At 40.2% G+C, this 23,305-nt stretch overlaps 1 protein-coding gene across 1 annotated transcript; it reads right to left on the reverse strand.

Moving 5' to 3' along the window:
- Positions 1 to 5,009: 5,009 nt before the first annotated feature.
- Positions 5,010 to 21,638, reverse strand: LOC130559386 (serine/threonine-protein kinase 32C). Its single transcript, XM_057342421.1, has 10 exons — positions 21,626 to 21,638; positions 16,840 to 17,013; positions 13,294 to 13,331; positions 12,923 to 13,012; positions 12,503 to 12,606; positions 11,709 to 11,825; positions 10,048 to 10,173; positions 9,679 to 9,807; positions 7,910 to 7,977; positions 5,010 to 6,950 (listed from the first exon to the last, which is right to left on the reverse strand). The coding sequence occupies exons 2-10, from the start codon at positions 16,986 to 16,988 to the stop codon at positions 6,773 to 6,775; spliced, it is 999 nt and encodes a 332-aa protein (XP_057198404.1). The 5' UTR covers positions 16,989 to 17,013; positions 21,626 to 21,638; the 3' UTR covers positions 5,010 to 6,772.
- Between the last annotated feature and the right edge of the window lie 1,667 nt (positions 21,639 to 23,305).

A 23,305-nucleotide genomic window follows, 5' to 3' on the forward strand; every position in this document is an offset into this window, starting at 1 on the left:
CTCTCTCTCTCTCTCTCTCTCTCTCTCTCTCTCTCTCTCTCTCTCTCTCTCTCTCTCTCTCTCTCTCTCTCTCTCTCTCTCTCTGTCTCTCTCGCCCTCTCTCTCTGTCTCTCTCTCTCTCTCTCTCTCTCTCTGTCTCTCTCTCTCTCTCTCTCTCTGTCTCTCTCTCTGTCTCTCTCTGTCTCTCTCTCTCTCTCTGTCTCTGTCTCACTCTCTCTCTCTGTCTCTCTCTCTGTCTCTCTCTCTCTACACATTTTGTATTAGGAAGCTGACTGTACAGTCATATCTCCCGAACACACGCACACACACACATGCTCTCATGTTTCTGGATCTGGTTTGGCTGCAGTTCTGCTTGAGAAATTTTTGTTCAGTCCCACCCGCACACACATTCTCTCTCTCGCTCTCCTCCCCTCCTTTAAACATTTCTTCAGTGTTTTACAGTTGAGGAAACTCGACCAAGCGACACACACACAAACGCACTGAAAGTTCTTCTCTGAGATCGTCCACCTTCACGTAATGTCTCCTTCATTTCTCTTTACTTCTCATCTTCTCAGTCGTGAGCGTGACAGCTTTCTTCTTTTGTCCGTAGGTCGGTCATGGGCTGCTGGTCAACACATGTTACTCTTCTAATGCTGCTGATTGGTCAGATTTCTGCAGGTAAGACACGGGATTGGCTAAAGGTGACAGTGAGGTCATGTGTGTTGTCTTGTGTATCATCTCCATCTTCATCTTGATGTTTTGCGATTCCTCTTTGAAATACTTTAAACACGTCAGCTGTGTGTGTGTGTGTTGAACATCTGGTTGTGATTTAGTCTTTTCAGTGCTGTAGTGAATGAAAGAGCAGCAGAAGTACACAAACACTACAGATTTCACACATGAACTGCTGGAACACACGTGTAACTCTCATGTGTGCGTGTGTTTGTCGTGCGAGAGGAACATTATGTTAACAGCTGTTTGTGGTTTTATTAGCAGAGACCTCTGACATTAGCATGACGTGTGTGATGTCACGCTCGTGGAGTGATCATGAACACACATTACACACACGGTCTCTGTTTCTCTTGTTTCTTCAGTGTCATGCTCAGACGTACAATTACAGTCGCCAGGACACATTTCTCAGTACTAACATCATTTTTCAAAACTCTTCACACAGTTCTTCTAACTTCTCATTTTTACATTCAAAATGCACTAAAACTACCAAATCACCTCATTTCAAATCGAGTCATTCTTCCAGAACAGTAGCAAAGGTTTTCAACACATCGCTTATAAAACAGACCTAAAGCACTAACACCAGGGAACATTATATGGAGTTTTCTTTTCTTTACAAAACAGGAATGACACTCTCTAGTGTTCATAATTCACTACACTATATGTTATGTAGTCCACGTTAACATTACAGTACAAAATTATACCCACACTGTAAAGAAGTCCTGTAGAAATTACAGTATTACTGGCAGCAGGTTGCCAGTAACTTACATTCATGTAATTTACTGGCGACAGTTTGTTCAAAGATAAATGAACATTAAACATCTTTACAGAAAAAACTATAAAATAACAGCCTCGTGCAAAGCATTCTGGGAACCAATATTAGGGGGAAAAAAAAGAAAAAAGTTGATGAGGATTTCCGGTTCCCAGAATGCTTTGCATGAGGCTGTTATTTTATAGTTTTTTTATCTGTAAAGATGTTTAATGTTCATATATCTTTGAACAAACTGTTGCCAATAAATTAGACAAATATAAATCTACAGTAAGATACTGGCAACTAGCTGCATAACTACAGCAAAACATTTTTACAGTGCACGCTTTCACCTTTTGTATAGATGATAATAAAATTGAAAGACTAACACTTACATCAAATTGCTTTGATAGTATCAGTTTGTTTAGAATCAAAATATATTTCAATGTGGTATTACTGTGTGTTGTGCATTTCTGTCTTTATTCATGTTTGTATTGTTGTTCTAAACTTAAGTATTGAGTATTGAAAAAGTTTGTGCATCCGCATGTTGGCCTCTAAAGTACATCACGTTTTGGTAGTGTTTGTGTTTAAGTAAGAAAAGAATTCATGTCAATTGTAGATGTCGTCATTGAACACATTGTGTGCCAAAGCAATGAAAGTTGATTCACAGTTTAGCTCACACAGACTGCTGCTAGTTTACTAGTTGAATACTTGTAACACATTTTAGTTTATGAAAGAACTGATGTCATTTCAACGATGAAGTCATTGAATGCATTTTGTGCCCAAGTAATGAGAAATGATCCTCAGTTTAACCACTGTGATCGAAATTCAGAAATGCGTTCTAGTGAAAAAACTGTAATGGCTCCATTTACTTCCATTGTAACGCTTTTGTACTGATGAAAGGATTTTCTTTGGTTCTGGATGTTGAGTCACAAATGCTGGTAAAAGCAGCAGGCCTCGTGTGTTATGATGTCATGGAAACACGTCCGGCTCTGTTTTCTAGACCCTCGCGGTGTTAAAGAGGAAGGGCCATTAAAATGATTCTCACGACAGCAGATGAAATGCCAGAACATCAGACTCAAAACATGGAATATTAACAGCGGGTGTGTGTGAATGTGTGACAGGACCCGACACAGTCAGCAGATTAAACTCCTGTCAAGATCACAATGTGCTTCACAACAGAATGGACGCCGTAGAGAAGGTAAATCCTTCATTTCTCTCATAAGATCACAAAACGATTCATGTCTGATGGATTTTTCTGCTGCGAGGAATCAGATGTTCTGCTGCTTTCTGAGCGATTATTCAAAGTTTTATGTTAGTGTCACATCTCTATCTAAGGAGCTCATTTGTTTCTCTGATTCTCTTTTGCTCGACTGTCAAGTCACCACAGCAGAGAAGAGATGACTGAAACTAAAGTTTGCTTGATTGTAAATCTGGTCTTGTGTTTGTGTCATCAGAGGCTGGAGGATACAGTAGAGATGCTGGAAACTGAACTGGCGGTTCTGCTGGACGCGATTGAAGCCCCTGAGTGGAGCCCCCTGCTGGACACTGACAGCAGCTCACCCGTCATAGACATACTGCAGGAGAGTCCTCATGAATCATGAGCTCATCATCTTCATCTCACCATCTTCATCTGATTTTAAGGAGTTTCAGGGTGGGATTAATCCTATGAACATGTCAAACCAAAAATTGAAATCTAAAAAAAACTTTGAAAGTTTTTTTAAGGCAATCAGAATATTTTAGGTTTTACGCTACAGCATTATTGTTTTGTTTTATATGCACCCCAAATTGTGTCTGTGTGAAATCTTCTCATGACTGTGATGTGAAATGTGTTATTGAAATCAAGTTCATTTATAAATCATCCATCGGCACAGTGTTTATTTGCAATAATGTCTCTCAATACATTTTTGTTTTGATACCATTTCCCCATTTCTAAACCATTCTTATGTCATACTGCAAAAATGGCCATGATTTTATAAATGAGCATTTCTATATAAATGACTGTTTTGTTTTATCATCACTGTGAATTAAAATGTGCTTATTAATAAGCCGTTAAAAAATATGACGTTTACAAAACAGAGCAGATCGTTTCCTTTACTGTTTTCTGGTCCTATAATTAATAAAAGCATGATTTCTTTGTTTACTTACACGATTATTTGAATAAATAAATGTTGTCATTTTTTCTACTTGCATAACGTCTCATGTAATGTGTTTCTTTACAAACCGTGCAGAGTTTATTAGTCGTCTGTGTGTATAAACTCAAACAACCGAGACACTTTTTCTGTGACTGGAGATTTAAGGCTCAGTGGTTTCTTGAAGATTTCTTGTATTTGTGTGCATCAGCAGATGGTGTAAATCTAAGCAGATGGCAGGAGGCCACGTTTATGTAGAAGTGATGGAGAAAAACATCACGTTGTTCTGTCTTATTACACGGCTCGTTGGAATGCTTGATTCTGATTGGCCAGTCGCGACATTTGCAGGTTCGTTATTCCCAGATAAGAACCGCTCAAAACTAACAATTTTTTTTACAAATTAAATATAAATATGTCTTTTAATAACATATATGACATTATATTTACAAATGATTAAAACAATTTTCCTGTTCGTGACATTTGAAATTAGTTTCTTAAATTAAAACCGAAAGTAAACGACTTTTCCTCGCGGAAGGTCTGCATTCGGTAAAAATGAGCTCATAAAATATTTCCAAAATAATACCATAAGTTTTGCCATTCCTATTCTGACATTCACCAACACATAAACACGTTTTTGAAGGAATTCTCTCCTCCGTTTCACTCATTGCTGCTTTGTTTCCACAGTTTTTCTGCAACCAGTATGCGCGCGCAGCTGGCAGTGACATAACCGTGACGTGGACTCCAAATTGGTCTATATACATTTCTTTGTTCTGTTCAATTTTCAGTTCTGTGACATCGTCCACTACCACAGTTGGAAAAAAGTATATATTTTGTTGTTCTGTTGAACACAAAGTGAGATACTTTGAAGAATTGAGGAACACAAACCGTTTAGGGCACCTTTGACTACCATTTAATTTTTCCTACTATGGCAGTCAATGATGTCACAGAATTGAAAATGGCTAACATTCTTCCAAATATCTTTCTCTGTGTTCATCAGAATTTATACAGGTATGAAATGACATGAGGGTGAGCAAATTATGACAGAATTTTCATTTTTGGGTGAACTATCACTTTAAATTACAGTAACTAATGACTTAGTAACTAGTTACACTCAACACTGTACAAGACCCTCCGCTTCACGTCCTGTCCTGATCACACTGTCGGGGCTTACTTCTGCGATACCAACCAGCTGCCTGTACATTATCCCTTACATATGACAAACACACACTTTACACACAAAAAAATAAAAACACACAAACACACATTCCTATTGTATTAATACTTTAATGATCATCAAAACAATCTATGTGTTGCTGAAATGTTCAAGAGAATCTAGTTCTACAGATCATGCTGTCCACATACAGTAACAATGGAAAAGAACAGAGATGCTCATTGAGCAGACATCTCACTTTTTTCCAAACACACACACACGCACGCACGCACGCACGCACGCACACGCACGCACGCACGCACGCGCACGCACGCACACACACACACACACACACATGCCTACGGCTTTATAGTGGCTTCCAGTCTTAATGTACAGAATACAGTGAAACATGCAGGAGTTTGAATCTCTCCACCGCTTCTGTTTCTCAGACTAACTCCAGCTTTAAGAAGATTTCAGAAACATTCCCTACTTATGATAATAAACGCTTGTTTACAAATGTTACATGTTTATATTGGCTCTACGCACGCACACACGCGCACGCACACACACATACACGTACATACACAGGCACTCATTTATATATATAATGTAACGCATATGTAAATGGTACAAAAGCTTTGGCGTCTTTGCCTACAAGTTGTGCCTGCACACTTGGATAGAGATTTGAAACGCCACTGTGTGAAGACAGAGCTTCATTAAACCTCTTACTGTAAGCAATTACTTCATTTATCTTAATTGTTGTTCTATAGACACTCGGTTATGTAAGCAAATCCACATAAAACTGTGGATGATGTCTTTTGCTTCAGTATATAGACTGCAGCGTTCTGAATGCTACACGCAGATGTCACTGCTGAAACTAACAATACCACCTTAAATTATTCCTATTGTTCCTAATGCTACGACTGAAGCCATGTTAACACAATCCCAAGTATTATTAAATCAATCTTAAACTGACAGAGTCCTGTAGAGAAGAGTCAAGAATATGTGCAACTACAAACCCTCCACAAAAGTTCAACAACTAGTTTAACAGTCAAAAAGGTAATTTGGCAACGAACGTGTTGCCGAAAGCAGCAAGCAGAGAGAAAGATGAAAGAAAAACAGCTACTAACAGCTTTAAATTGTCTTAAAGACCTCACGAAAGCACTGTTTCTGACTTTCACATCAATCTGTCAATTCCTAATAACTGTCTGGAATCAACAACTTGTAGCAGATCAAGTGTTTTAAATGTCTTCATGGAAAAATACAGCAAAAATGATGAGTTAATGTTGACCAAAGTCCTCGAAATGAAAATGAAAATCAGTTCAGGCTATAAGATGAGAACTCGCGGAAAGAAAGATAAAACTTTATCCTCTAGTTATTTTCGTTTTACTGATGTTGTCTTTGTGCATACGATTTTTTTGTAAGGATTCGTACAAAGTTTATTTTATTAAGTATACTAAAGTAAACTCCAAAAAGTTCTACTATTATCAATATACTACTAGTGTACTATTTCATTACCACTTGAAGTCAGGTTTAGAAAAGTATACATTAAAATTGTACCTAAAATATGCTTTGCTTAGGTATACTTAATTTTTAAACTTTATTTTTGTAAGGGCATATCACCAAGCTCTTCTTTTAAAATGAGTACGTTCACTCTGTTGAATTATTTAGCGGTTGGTTTACAAGCTTCTAAACTGCTGAACCATAAACCTGATAATCTCTCTGAAAAAGAACTGAAACGTCCTCCATCATTTCCTTCAATTGTCTCTTTCTCTGGGTTTCATCACCATCATCACACACATACAAGCGTGCAGTCTTAAAATGTTCAATAGCCTCTTAAATCTCTATTTACATCATGCTGAAGATCACGTTGCATAGAAGTGTTTGCGCTTATTCTAGAGAGCGACCTACAGGCGACACACAACATGGAAACGCTTTGAGACTCGGACTGTTTGTACACCTGTGGCGGTTCAGGATGAGTCGCTCAGAGTTCTCTCTGGGATTTTAAAGGCGAGGTGAGAGCCGACGGGACGGGTGCTAACTGCTTCCTGGAGACAAGCAGACGGAGCCGCACATGCTTCGTTTAGAGGTCTCGGGTTCAGGCTCGGTCTCTTCATCCTCTGTTCCTCCTTCAGCGTCTGGATCTCCATCATCTGCCTCCGCTCCCTCTCCATCACCTCCCGGAACACTCTCCTCCTCCTGACGACGCTTAAACCTGCACACACACGCAAACGCAAGTCTCTGTGATATTTGGATTTAAGACTCGTGTCAGTGTCAAGAGTTTTACTGTCCGCCTTGAAAAGTCCCAGCAGTAAAAGTGATGACAAACGCGTGCAGCAGAGGAGCAGAACATTCTGTGAGCCAAATAAATGTTCAGCAATAATGAGACAGCTTTAAATATAGCAGCAGAAACATAAATTACAACAGACAGAGAGCGAGCGAACGAACGAACGAACGAAAGAGATAGAGAGAAAGAAAGGAAAAGGGAAAAAGACAGAGATAGAGAGAGAGAGAGAGAGAGAGAGAGAGAGAGAGAGAGAGAGAGAGAGAGAGAGAGAGAGAGAGAGAGAGAGAGAGAGAGAGAGAGAGAGAGCAGAGATTGTAGAGAGAAGAAGAAAACCACCACGCAGAAGACACGAAAGAGAGACGCGCCAAGGGAAGAAGAAAGCAGAACGACCAGAGAAGAAGAGAAGAGATGAGACCACGAGAGAGTAAAGGACCGAGACGCGAGAGAGACCAGAACAAGAGACGAGAAGAGAACGAGTAGACGGCCACAGAACGAGAAAGAGCAGAGAGAGAGAGAGAAGAGAGAGAGGACAGAACGAGACGACGACGAGAGCACAGACGAGAAAGAGAGAGGATGAGAGAGAGAGAGAGAGAGAGAGAGAGAGAGAGAGAGAGAGAGAGAGAGAGAGAGAGAGAGAGAGAATATTACTGCAGTGTTTTACCATAGTAAATATAAGCTCACGCTCAATCCACACTGCCTATGAAGTACAGAGCACACACACACTGTTCCAAAACCTAGTGAGCACTGTAGAAAGCACCCTATTAGGTTTTAAGGACACTCAAGTGAGGTGAGACTTAAGGGCACATGACATGAGATGATGAGACTCAAAATGTTGCTTCGTACATAGAACACAGTCAGCTCATGGTTTGTTTGATTTAATGTCTCACTTTTCACGGTTGAAAATCATGAACTCCTGCTGGACGACTTCAAGGCACTCCTGAAGATACTCGTTCTCCTGAGAGGAAGACACAAAGAAAAACACAACAACATGTTAATCCATCGACACTCGAAACCCCCCTCACACGCACACACACACGCACGCACGCACGCACGCACGCACGCACACACACACACACGTCTGGTTTATTATCTCTGTGGGGACAGTCCATATATAACGGAGGCCAGCTAGTGAAGAGCTGTGAGTGTACACCTCACTCCGCGACCAACAGAGACGCTCTAGCGTCTGCGGTCTTCAGCCTCCTCGTTAGAGCTCCCGTCTACCATTCGGACCGACGCCGGTTCGACGCCCGCGCAGAGCGGGGCGAGTAGGACCGGTTACACATAGGCATTATGTTTTTATACTGTACAAACTGTGTATTTTATCCCCTAAACCTAAAGATCATAGAACACTTTTTGCATTTTTAGATTTAAAAAAATATTGTTCTGTACAATTTATAAGCTTTTTTTGCCCATGAGGACCTCAATTTTGGTCCCCACGGTGACACGAGTCCCCATGTGTTGGTGTGTATTCAGGTTTAGGTCCCCACCGGGATATACAAACATAAACACACACACACGCACGCACACACACGCACACACACACGCACGCGCACGCACGCACACACACACACACACACCATCAGCACTAAAAATATCCTCCTTTACTCCAGGAGAAGCGCTGAAAGCTTCATAATTGAATCATTTAGGTAATAATCCCTGGAGTTCATGCATCTCCACATCACAGAACTCATCTTCAGCATCATTTACATCAGCGGTGATGTCATCAGAGATAAGACATCAGTGTGTCGAGCTTACAGATAAACACACGATGAATATGATACCCTTTCGATCCTATGTTTTATCTGTGAAACGCTGAGAGATTCTTGTGCATTGTAATGTTGAGATGATGGTCCACCTTAAACCCAAACGTTGTCTATCGTCAATTAAACATCACTTTAAAATCCAGCCCATAATCCTAAAAATGTTACATTATCAGTACAAAACGAAGCCCAAGCGTCTGAACACTGAGATCATTTATGCTTGGTTTAAAAATAAAAAACAGATGTAGCATTTAAATAGCTGTTGGTCATAAAGGTTTTTAAAATTTTAATATGATTAAAGTTGTTTCATCGTAAATATTATTTTTCAACAACTAAATTACATGTCAAAATACAAAAATGGTGTAATTCTTTGTGGAGAATCAAGTTCATTCAATGATTGACAGTCATGAATCCTACATTAAGGGATAGTTCACCCCAAAATTCTGTCATCATTTACTCACCCTCAGGTTGTTCCAAATCTGTATAAATGTCTTTGTTCTGCTAAACACAAAGGAAGATATTTGAAAGAATGTCAGTAACCAAACAGATCTCATCACCCATTGACTCCCATAGTAGGGAAAATAAAACCTATTGCAGTAAATGGGGGATGAGATCTGTTTGGTTACTGACATTCTTACAAATATCTTCCTTTGTGTTTAGCAGAACAGATATTTATACAGGTTTGAAACAACCTGAGAGTGAGTAAATAATGACAGAATTTTCATTTTGGGGTGGAATATCCCTATAAATTCACTTAAGTACACTATATGAACATAAAGATGTTATAAATTATGCAGACAAAATATGAACAGATGGCTTAATTTAAACATTTTCATCAAAGGGTTTCCAGACGTCCAGCTATATTTTTCACAGCGATGTGTGTTACAGACACTCACAGACTGAGAATCTTTGCTGTTATCTCGCGATCTGTTTTTGGCCAGACGCTTTTTCTTCTTATGAAGAGGACGAGACTCCAGGATCATCTCTTCCAGTTCAAAGGTCGGGTCACAATGAAGACGCCCTTTCTGTTGTGGCACATACAGCGCAATCCTGTTAGTTACCGTACATTTCTTTAATATTCAATATGAAGTTTAGGAGCATGTCTGTACTGTCGATGACATGAAAGCTAAAACTTCAATACCAACATTCTTACACGGTCATTGAAATCATGCATCATACCGTCAAAGATCCGCCATCAACTCATTTTATTTCTCATTTCTGAGTGTGTGTGTGTGTGTTTTTATAGAGACTAGATTTGATCTCACATTGGGAACAAACCCGGGCTCCAGTTTCTTCTCATAAACATCGTCCCAGTTAACATCAGAGAGGTAAAGAGCTGTCTGCATCTGAGCCAGACCACAGAAACGATGCTCGGGGTTCACCGTCAATAACTACAACACAAACATCACACAAACACACGCACACACACAGGATATTCAAATGAGAAACGCCGGACATGAACATACAGATCAGCGAAGGAAAATCCATCCAGAGCTTTCACATTTTGACGAAACCTAGAGAGATTTTTTCTTTTGAATAACGAGCCTAGATGATTGTTTACAGCAGGACAAAATTCAGCCTGTCATCTCTATCATGACCCATAAGAGACCTTATTGTGTAAGGACATCAGGTGCGTGTGTCCGTCTGTGCATTATAAAAGTTATTAATGTGTCAAAATACTGACAGCTGTCTGCGTGTCACACAACAGTGATGCAGAGACAGGAAGTGCTCCTCTGTGTTCTCTGTTGTCAAGGAAACGACATCTGAGGATGGTTTTGGGTACAGTCGTCTGCTGCTATTCCTAAAGGTTCAGACTGGAGCCCAGACACGAGGAATCGATCAGACAGAAGCACATGAACCACGAGCACTGAAGCAGAAACTGAGACCTGGTCTGTGAGTATGTGTGTGTGTGTGCTTGAAAACATGGTTTACGAGGACACAAATCTGTGTAATGACATGTGTATAATAACGTAAACACTTCCTGTGTCATACTAAATGATGATTTTTAAAAAAGAAAAAAATGCCAAAAGTTCTTTGTGATGGTTAGGTTAAATCATAACGTCTACGAGAGTCCTCGTAAACCATCTATAAGTGTGTGTGTGTGTGTGCGTGCACACATTCTCCTCTTTCATTATACAATTATCATACAACTTCTGTATTTATCATCAGCTGATGCTCTTTCATAACTCAAGAGATTTGATGTTTGAGTTCTCATTGAAGCATCACTTTAGTCTCAAATGTTCCTCTCAGAAGGAATAAAAAGTGCATGAAAGGAAGAGTCTGGAGGACACATTGTTGACATCTCTTCTCAAACTCTAATGACAGACACATTTGTGAGATTCTCAGGAGAAATATCTGAGATTTAGCAAAAGTTTCCATGTACACGCCATTTAATCCCACTACTGTCTAGGAGAAATCATTCATTCTCAAGGGAAAGTCTACAATGAAAAGCTTTCAAAACGATTCTCATCACAATTTGTCAGAAGAAAAGGTCTGAGTTATGTTGTTCATATTTCTATACAGTTCTGTAGACGTACTGTGTGTCAACAATTGTCTCATTTGAGTCTTGTCTTTACTTCTCCCAGAGAAAACTGGATGTGAAATGTGAAGTGGAATGATGAAAAAAACAACATCTGAGCAATATATTTCCTCTGGGTCCATCTGTCCAGTCAAAGCGAAGCTTCCACCCACAATCCTTTGCACTTCTCTCATTTCAAATGATTTCAATGTCTCCTAATATTTCTCTCGTGTTTCTGTTCCAGCAGAGCGTCACTCATCTGTGTGTGTAATTCTCAGTGTGCGTCACTAAACTCTTTTACTCTCTTTATCTCTCCTCTCTTTTTCATTTCCTTCTGAGATCGGCTGTCTTGGTGAAGTCCCACAGTGAGTGATTTATGAAGGTGCTGATGGTGGGTGGGTGTCTCACCTTCCTCAGCAGCGACACGAGATCTTTGTGCCAGGCTGAACTGTACTGAACACTGACGGTACTGAACAACTGCAGCAGAGACTCCACAGAATTACTCGAGTGAATGTCATACGGCCTCTGACACACAGAGAGACAGAGAGAATTATTTCATTCATCCATCACATAAAGTACACAACTAGACATTTACCCAAAATTCCCACATCCAAACATTCAATAAATATATCAATAAGTAGCAGGAATAATTCATCCAAAAAAATCCGACTTCTGTCATCATTTTTCATCCTTTCTTCTTCAGAACACAAGAGAAGATATTTTGAAGAATGTTGATAATCAAACAACACTGAACTTCATTGACTTCCACTGTATGAACACAAACCCCCTTTTTTCTGACATTTCTCAAAATATCTTCTTTGGTGTTCCACTGAAGAAAAGAGGCACGTGCAGATTTACAACCACATGAGAGGGAATAAATGATGACAGAATTGAGATTTTGAAAGAGCGTCACCGATCAAAAAAGCAAAATTCAAGCAAATTCTTTAAGCGCTGAAACTACTTCTCGTCCTGTTTACTTTGTTCTTTGTTTAACTCATGTGAATGATGAAGTTTAGCTTGATGCTTTGAAAAGTGTAAATAATAAAGTTGAGTTGACCCACAACAAAACTGAACAGTTTGTTTTTCTGAAAAGGTATATTTTGGTCCAGAGAGAATAAGAATGAGTGAAAGAGATCATGGTACAGGGCCTTGATGTAAATAGATCATTTATCCCTTCGTTGAAGCACAGATCATCATCTCACCCAACCTCGCAGAACCTCAAAAATGGTCACACCCAATGACCACCAGTCCACCTGAAAGGCATATCCGCTTCCTCCGCTCACGAACGACTGGAAGATTTCTGGAGCTGTTCAGAGATGACAACATGAGACACACAGAGCTGTAGAGAATGATGCGCATCACGTCCCCAACGATCATCATCAGAATAAAAAACCGTGAGAAAACCTTTGCCTTAAGAGTCACAATAGTTAGAAACTCTCTCTCTCTGCCTTCTTACATTGGCGAAAACACAACGGCCTGATATCATTTATTCTAATTCCTATAGATACCGCGATAAGATCGTTATCTTGAATCAGTTGGCCATGATAAACGTGTAGTGAAAATCTGATCAGAGATCATGTGAAGAAACTGAACGTGTGAAACGTCAGGTGTGTTTGACTCACCCATGTAAGGTTTGGTTCCCGCCAGAGCTGTGGCTCGCTCACCGTCCTTTATTATCGTAGCGATGTTGAAGTCTGTTAAATGTGCGTGACCTGAAGAAGACAACAGAGACGAGCTCTAACCAGACCAAAAGCTGATATTCAGGGAAACTCAAATTCACGAAGAAGAACGACTGAAGGAATCCAGGACATCTCGCGTTCAAATAAAGAGAAAATCACAAATAGCAGCAGCAGGCGAATCGCACAGATGTGTTAGTGGAACAGCGAGTCCTTCAGATGCCTTGAGTTTCTCTCTCGGCCTCCTCCTGGATTTCTCTTTGAACCCATTTCTGTCTCATGCACTGTATGTAGTGTAGAACGCGTGATGAGCTCACCTTGTTCATCCAGCAGAATGTTGTCAGGCTTGATGTCCCTGTACGAAGAGATTTTACACGGGTTACTTCACTTTATCTCACACCTGATCTCATTCTCTTCACCATCTGTGTGTGGCTCCTCTCAAACTGTGTGCGTCTGTGTACTCGCTTAACTACTGTATTTATTTTTGCTGCGGCCCAATTCGCATACTATCCACCCTAAATATATTTTATTTAGAGCGATATTGCATTTATACAACAGTTCGACGGCACACGTGTGTAGATAAATCAGAAACAACATAGGAGTGTCTTTAGGAACAGGGGAACTACTTTCTTCTGCCACGAATTCCAGCCCAGCATAACAGTTAAACAAACCCCCGCTACTAATTCCAAACCGTCACTTCTTTTAAACGTGCGCTGTGCTGCTTCAGTGAAGTTATTAGTGAGAAAAAAGAGGCAGGACGTGCGTGTGAATGAAAGAGAGAGACTTTAAAAGGCAACTCAACGAGAAGGTGTTAATCCAAATTCTATTATTTTAGGGGCGATTCACATTTCGCGTCTTTTGTGCGGCCAATTTTAAATGTAGACTAGCGACAGGCGTGCCCAAATAGGGAGCGACATTTTCTAGGCGCGCCGGCGCTGCATCCAGATGGAAATAGTTCAACTTTACAGAGTGCCACGCACGCAACACGGGTCATTTGACTAGAGAAAGCAGCGTGGTTTTAGACGCAAAATGTGAATCACCCCTTAAGCGCGTGATCCAGAGCTGTAATTTTTTTAAACCATGAGCGCTGTGAATAAGACACTGCCAACACTGACAACGTTTAGTTTCACTTAACTTAAGTGCGTGTTCCAATTATCATGGTGCATAGTCGCCACCTAGTGGCCATTTTCCAGTATTGACGTTTGCTATTAGTACACGCGCAGCGTTGAGATTTAGGTCTCATCGTACAGCATTAGTTTCGGTTCACCACGCGAACAATCTGCCTTGGAGAAAGATATGCCTGTACGTTTATTGACCACCTGTAAGCATTCATATTATGTGTTAACATAATATTGATTCTTGGAAATTAAACTGTGATCGATATAATATGATAATGAAAGAAATTCCTATCGCATCACGAGATATGCACGCGTCTATATGTATAACGTTACCAAACGAATTCATGTGCAGTTTGTACTTTCATATCTTGTTTATCATGTGCCAGTTTTACAAAAAATGAGAAGGCATCACAGAAGTAAACATTCTGGAATGGAAAAACTGCCTAACTTCTGTCTAACTTCTTCAGATTGACTCAGTTGCAAGGAGAGCAGTGGAATCACACTGTATGCGGCCGTCGCGATTGTCTAGTCTATTTTCAAAGGGAAACATGCGGTAAGTGGCGAAACGCGGGCTGTTTCGTTGGCGGTGCGCAGGCGGAGCTCGTGCATCCAAAATTCCGCAGCTTCCACGGGCACGGCTCTTTGCCGCATGCGCAGCTGAAGATAAAAAATATCTGATCTCTTTGTTAACAGCAGCGGCAGCCACATCGGCTTAAAGTCGGCTGCCGCGCGGCAATTCCACCGCGTACCGTGTGAATCCACCCGTGGCGGAGTGATGCAAACAGTCATTGAAGCGGTTCAAAAGTCAGTTCCCTTGGTGATCCTGGTGGAATATCGCATGGCTCTCAGCCAATCAGATTCGATAACCAGAAAGAACCGTTGTATAAAATTAAATAAAAGACGCTTAGCTTAATTAATAAATGTGAGTATACAGCAAACATTACATATGTAATAAAGAATGAATTCTTAAATGCAGTTATATTTTGATGTTACTGACAGTTCATGATCACAGTGTTGTCTAGGCAACAACGGTCCCTTTCATTTCCTGTTAGTATGTCACAGTGCGTGCATACAGTTTGACTATGCAGTACGCACTAAAGTGTACTTACTTTGACATGACAAAAACAGTACATACTTTAAGGGCATAGAATAAGTAGGCGAATTTGGACGCAGCATTTGTGTCTCACACACACACACACACACACACACACACACACACACACACACACACACACACACACACACACACACACACACACACACACACACACACACACACACACAGCACACACACACGACCACACACACACACACACACACGCTTTGGTTGACTATCCCCGTGGGGACAGTCCATAGGCGTAATGTTTTTATACTGTACAAACTGTATATTCTATCCCCTATCCCTAACCCTATTCCTAAACCTAAAGATCATAGAACACTTTTTGCATTTTTAGATTTTTAAAAAAATATTGTTCTGTACAATTTATAATCTTTTTGCCCATGAGGACCTCAATTTTGGTCCCCACGGTGACACGAGTCCCCATGTGTTGGTGTGTATTCAGGTTTAGGTCCCCACCGGGATATACAAACATGAACCACACACACACACACACACACCACAGCACGCACCACGCCACACCACACACAGTAAAAAGCCACATTCACATTCTATCACAGTTAATTAACCATAAATATGCTTCATTGATGCCAGAGAGCAGATTGAATAGGACACACACACACACACACACACACACACACACACACACACACACACACACACACACACACACACACACACACACACACACACACACACACACACACACACGCACACACACACGCACACACACACACACACTAGTGTACTTGAAAAGGTTTGCATTTAGGGGTTTTTGTTTAACTCTCTAACCCTCAGAATGAGAAACAGTAATAGTGATTCTTAGATCTGACAGATGTTTGGCTCGGCTGCTGACGGATTCACTGAAGGAAGCGTCTCTGTCTTCTGCTGCTGCTGGAAAATCCTCCTCTTAAACTAATTTTACCTCCCCAACAGCGTGACAGGGCACACTGTTGCTAGGAAACACTTCTGCCCAATTTAGCACAACTAGATAACAGTATAGACGGAGCAGACGCGCATCACGAGAGATGAGGAGACACGCTGCAGATCAAAGTCTAAACACTAACTGTGATGTCATCATCACTGTCACACAATCCACAACACACAACTACAGTCTATACACAATAAAGCCCTGGAGTTTGCAAACACACACACACACCAACATATCATGCACAGGTACACACACACACATGCTGGGTTTCCATGTTTTATGGGGACATTCCATAGACACAATGGTTTTTATACTGTACAAACTGTATCTCATATTCCCTCCCCCTAACCCTAACAATCACACACAACTGTCTGCTCTTTTACATTTTCACAAAAGTTCATTCTGTATGATTTATAAGCTTGTTTCCTCATGGGGACCAAAAAATGTCCCCACAAGGACAAGGGTTTTGGATATTGCCATCTTTGCGGGGACATTTTGTCCCCATACCGTAGGGTTTACCCTTCACACACACACACACACACACACACACACACACAGGTTTACCGCAGTAACGGGCTGTTCAGCTACACAGTGACATGTTTAAGCACTTTGAGCAGGAAAACGATTTACTGTGCGACTTCTCAGAACACAACACTTGACATGAATGGAGTTGATGCTTGTGTGTGTGTGCGCACACCTGTGTATGATGTGTTGGCTCTGCAGGTAGTCCAGCGCCAGCGTCATCTCACACAGGTAAACTTTCACCGCTTCTTCAGTGAACTGAACGTTCTGCTGGAGATGATACCGCAGGTCTCCTCCTAACAGCAGATCCACCACCATAAACATGTCCTCCTCATCCTGAAACGAGTACCTGAGACACAGGGTCAAAGGTCAAAGCCCATCATCATCACCATCAACACAACAGACACAAACACTGTGGACAACAGGACGTGACATCACACCAGACACAAAATGATTCTGTCATTATTAGAATGAATGTGAAAGTGTGTGACATCATCATCATTACAGCACTCGATGACATGAGCGGCATCAGTTGCATTACAAATCACAGTCATTCTACTTTTAAGTATTTCTCCATCAAAAGCGCTTTTGTATGGTTGAATGTGAGAGATCTGCGGTTAAATGTGACTTCACACAACTCCTCGTGTTTCACAGCACTAAAGTTTCTATTTCACACTGAATATATCTGTGTCCCGCGCTCTCATTATCTACTCATGAGTCTCTCTCTCTCTCAGAGCTCTTCACAACTCATTTCCTTCAGTATGAGGCCGGCGGGTCTGAGAGGCGAGAGGCAATCATCGCATCTATTACACATTCAAACACTCCACACGCTCTCATACACTCCTAACAAAAACACCATCACATTCACAATCGCTCCATCAGACTCTCATATGAAACACCCAAGGGTCAGAGCCCAGAGAAAATAGCCTCGCGAGGACGTCAGACATGCACAGATGCTGAACATGTTTGTGCCGTTTCATATCACCAAACGGAGACTGAAGTTTGTGTGCAAATAACTCATTTTCATACACTAACATTGTCCAGAAGCGGTGACTCTTTTGCCATCTTATGTGTACAGTTCTGTGAAAGGTCTCAATCAAGCCGAACTGGTCAAACTGGTGCGGATGGACCAACTGATGTAATAGTGCACTAAAAAACACTTAATACACTTCCATAAATGTACTTAAAGTACAGTAAGTTTGTACTTCATACACTTAAAATATAGTCTTTAGTACTTCTATTCATGTGTGTCACAAAATAACACCGTTGAGCAGACATGTTCACAAGTCTCGGAGGTCGAAGTCAAGTCTCAAGTCATTGAGGTGGAGTCTAAGTCACATCTCAAGTCTCTGTTCTATTTTTAGCAATAGTTCTCTCGGTTATTGTAATTCACAGTGTATGAAGCTAAATCAGTTTTGAAATATTACAACTAATTAACTCTACAGAATGACTTGGGTATTCAAACCAGTGCTTCGAAACAGTGCTGATGCTGGTGTGATAGCCTGTGTTTTCTTCTTTTTACTAGGTCTTTGCGCCACATTTACCGGTGCAAAATCAAAATACATTTTATGCGCAATACTGATGTACTAATATGAACCATTTTGCTGTAATCTAGGCTAAATTAAGTAATGTAATGAATTGCACGATGTGTAATTAAATGTTCCAAACAAAGATTTAACTGTTTTTACATAATTTACTTCACTTTAGAATGAAAAAACTAGGTTGCTAAGAGTAGGGGTGTAATCCCGGTATCCTGGCCAAATTTGCCCATTCGCCTCTAAATATCATGGCCTCCTAATCATCCCCATGTATACCAATTGGCTTGGTTAAAAAACTGTCTCTTCTCCACCAATAAGATGGTGTGTGGTGGGCGTTCTGGTGCAATATGGCTGCCGTCGCATCATCCAGGTGGATGCTGCACATTGGTGGTGGTTGAGGAGATCCCCTTTCCATGTAAAAGCGCTTTGAGTGCCCAGGCTGAAAAGCGCTATATAAATGTAATGAATTATTATTACATGCGCGCAAGCTGATGTCCGCCAGGTCGGACAAGAATATTTTCGTCTCGTTTTTATAAGTTAACGAAAATGTCAGTATTTTTGTAATACTGTTTTCGGTATCACGCATTCATTTTTATTTTATGTCAAGTGTCTTATGGACCCCCCATACACACACATGCGCACAATAAAGTTTTAAATTAGCCTAGGGTACTATGTGTATGAAACACCTCTATGTTTCAGGATACAGGATTACATTGACAAGTTACAAACTATGATCACAACCTGAAGGACAAAATCAACACCTGTACACATCCTCCATCATTTACACCACATGATTGCAACAAGGCCGTCCTGGACCAGCAACAACAATATTAAGACCTTTCCCTGCATACTGTAACTCACTGGCATATTCAAGAACACACGACCACACCTCAACCTTTAATTCAGATCTATCAGATTCTTCCATAATTCAAACACGCCAGATTCACAAAACTGTTCTTAAGAGAAAATATAAGAACTTTCTTCAGATAAATTACAGAAAGTTCTTAAAAATATTCTTAAATGCAATTCTAAAATATTTCCATCTTCATTTTTTCAAAGACAGTCTTTGTCAATGATTATACTACACGAGTAATTTGTCCATTTGTTAAACTTTATTTGTGTAACAAGCACCTCGCACTCACGTTATTATGTAAGCCTGTAATGTGTTACAGTAAACGACATTAACAAGTATTATAAGTATAATTCTTTAGCATATATATTATGACATCATCATATATATTTTTAAACATTTTGCAATGTATGTAAAAGCACTGTGGATGATCTAATAATGAAGGCTAAATATTGGTAAAGTGAGGCAGTTACTGATCAACATTATATCAATATAAATTAATTCACAATTGGCAAGGAAACACCACCAAATAAATGTAAAAAAACTCTAATCTTTGAAGACTTAAGACAGCCGCGAGGGTATATCAACTCATTATATTTACAACAATAAAATCGTTCTCATTGACATATTTTCAGTTTCTGTTGTCAGTTCATGACGCGACATCATCTAACAACTCGCAATAAAAAGCGGTTATTTCGACTATATGTTCTTTCACACAGCCTCATGGTAACCATGTGCATATTTACCGACGAACTTTGTTCATATTTATATATCCAAACAGTCGATAACAGTGACAGGTTGTTGGAAACGCTGTTTTGTACTCATTTTATTCACGAGTTACCTGTCGTACGGTGCTGCTTCTTCTGCCAGAAAGAGAGACCTCGCGCTCGCGGGACAGCACTGGCGACATCTTCCCACTGAATGAAAGCTAAGGTTTATCCAAGAAGACGCTAGACTTGTCGCTATGCGCTTAAACAAAAGCCGCTGGAGGGCTCGTAAAAGTGACTAAATCAAAAGACAGACTTCCTAATTTAGAAACACTGTTTTGTGTGTGCACCTCCATGTGCGCGGGAGAGAGAAGCGCACGGCAGAATGAATATGGCGTAAACGCTGTTATGTGAAAATGTTTTCCCTTGCCTGAGCCCCAAGCGCTCATGGGCCCCTGGGCCTGTGCCCATAATGCCCATTGGATAATCCGGCCCTGGTTTTTTACGAGTCTCATGAGTCACGAGTCCAAGTCAAGTCGCAAGTCTCTGTTTTTGCGACTTAAGTGCGACTCGAGTCCAAGTCGCGGACTCGAGTTTCCATCTCTGCCGTTGAGTACACTTAGATCTTCTTAAATTGATCTTAAAAAGACAACATCTTTTTGTATATCAAGTACAAAATATGTGTGACAATAGAGCACTTGAAATATAACACAAGTGTATTTCAGTACACATTTTTCACTTGGCTAGCTGTGATTTATGAGAATGTTCATTTTATTGATTGATTGATTGATTTTAATTTAGTTGTTTTTTGTTGTCCTAAAGTCTTGTATTGTGTTTTCATTGTGTGGTGGGATGAAACGAGCACAGATGTCAGACATTTAGTGTCACATGCAAAATTTACCAATCAAAGTCAAGCATTCAACGCACAGCGCTATACAAAGCTGTGAGAGAGACAGAACCTGATCTGACATCAGAACACAGGAGGAAGACGAGGAGACCCGGCGTGAGGAAGAAGAAGGTTAGCAGACTGGAAAGAGTCCGTGAGGCTGAAATAATCAGGCCATGATGACGAATGAGACGAGGGACGCAGAGAGAGAGAGAGAGAGAGAGAGAGAGAGAGAGAGAGAGAGAACGACATTCTTTCAAAATTTCGCAGTGGCCTACATAGAACAGTCAACGTCCGGCTTCAGCTACACAAACCTCTACTGTATGTGTCACACACATTTAACTTCATTCCTCTGAGTATTCTTCATGAATGTAGCAGGAGAACGAGGTCATTCCCTCTCTGTCCCAGAGCCTGAGACTCAAAGAGACGACCTCTCCGCTGCCTCATCGCTGGCCTTATTTCACAAGGTGAACTTCACAACTGCTGAAGAGTAGAAAGAGAGAAAGTTCCAGAAGAACTCAAGTGACTGTTCTCTACAGGAGAGATCAAGTGTTCCCACATTAAGACTTCAAGAAGAGAATGTGGAACAACTATAGACACGTTTGGAGCAAAACTAAACTTGAGGGACGCTTGTGAGATTTCCAGCTCTTTAACTCAGGAGAATCTGAGGCACAGAGGAGATTTAAAGTCCTGGTGAAATAAAAAAGAACAATTCCTATTTATTCATGGAATTTTGCCGTGTTTGTTATGAATAGCTTATCACACGGCTCGTTGGAATGCTTGATTCTGATTGGTCAGTCGCAACATTTGCAGGTTCGTTATTCCCAGATAACAACCGCTCAAAACTAATAACGCACGGTCACCTGGATGCAGCAAATCATTTTAAAGGTAAATATGTCTTTTAATAACATATATGACATTATATTTACAAATGATTAAACCAAATTACCTGTTCGTGATGTCTGAACGTCGTTTCTTACCTTAAAACCGAAAGTAAACGGCTTTTCCTCGCGGAAGGTCTGCATTCGGGAAAAATGAGCTAATTAAATATTTCAAATTCACATTTCATGTCCAGTTTTTTTCTCACATGGCAAGTAGCCGTGTAATAAGCAGGATAATGTACAAGCAGCCGGCTGTTATCACCAAATAAGCCCCTTCAGTGTCTAGATCTGAAAATGCACTTCCGCCCTCTAGTGGCAATCTGTCTCAGATGACATCAGTTAGACGGCTTGGGTGGAGCAGAGCCGTTAACCCCTCCCCTTCAACGGTCAGTCTGATGCTAGTTTCATATCAAAATGCAACGTCTGTTTTTATACATCCAACAGAACCGCAATGGAAAACACAAGCCACGCCCACTATTTTTCTCAGTCGATATTCCTTTGCACTTGTAAATGCGTCACAATACGGAGGTAAAAACGATCGCAACTTCAGGTTCAAGCAGTGTTGGGTGTAACTAGTTACTAAGTAATTAGTTACTGTAATTGAATTACTTTTCCCTTGAAAAAGTAAAGTAAGGGTAATTTTTTTCTGTAATTTAATCACAGTTACTTCTGATGTAATTAAACTAAATACTTTGTGTAATATATGTGTGTGCAATAGTGGAATTGGCATAAAAATTCAAAGTCGAACTTTAAAATCCGTGCTTTAATGTATAATTCTCACATCTGTATACTTTGGTCAGTTAATAAGAGTACTTTATGTAGTTTAATATTATTTATTTGAATGAATTAAAAGAGCCGTTTCATGTCCATCCTTGAATCACTTAACTAATCAAGGTTGATGTAGGATATAGAAAGTAATTAGTAATAAGTAACGAAATACTTTTTGGAGAGAGTCATTTGTACAGTAATCTAATTACACTATTGAATATGTCATTAGTAACTAGTAATTAATTACTTTTTCAGAGTAACTTACCCATCACAGGGTTCAAGGGAGCTTTAAAGTTAAACTCCCCTCAAGTTGTTCCAAACTTGTATACATTTCTTTGTTCTAATGAACACAAAAGAAGATATTTGGAAGAATGTTAGGAACTGACATTTCTGGGACATCATCCACTACCACAGTAGGAAAAATGTAAATGGTTGTAAAAGCTACCTCAGAACGGTTTGTTTTCTTACATTCTTCTAAATATCTCATTTTGTGTTCAACAGAACAAAACAATGATACAAAGTTTTTTCCTACTATGGTAGTCAGAAATGTCAGTTGCTAATATTCTTCCAAATATCTTTCTTTGTGTTCATCAGAACAAAGAATTTATATAAATTTGGAACAACTTGAGAGTAATTTAATGATGACAGAATTTGTATTTTTGGGTGGAGTATCCCTTTAAGCAGAAGCTTCACTTTGATTTGTATGTAAGTTCATTGATATCTAATAGAGATATAACAGAGATCTCAAAACTGGACCAGCTGCAGGATAATGATTAACCACATGTTCACAATGACACCTTTAAAACTGTGTAAAACTCTGAAAGAACTTTCTCTCTCCATCCTACACATCATTTGTTCAGTCAGTGATGAGCTCTACAGATGAGGCTAGTATGATTGATTGACTCTACAGTACCCGTCTCTCTCTCTCTCTCTCTCTCTCTCTCTCTCTCTCTCTCTCTCTCTCTCTCTCTCTCTCTCTCTCTCTCTCTCTCTCTCTCTCTCTCTCTCTCT

Source organism: Triplophysa rosa, linkage group LG9 (assembly GCF_024868665.1).
Source record: "Triplophysa rosa linkage group LG9, Trosa_1v2, whole genome shotgun sequence".
Classification (NCBI taxonomy): Eukaryota; Metazoa; Chordata; class Actinopteri; order Cypriniformes; family Nemacheilidae; genus Triplophysa; species Triplophysa rosa.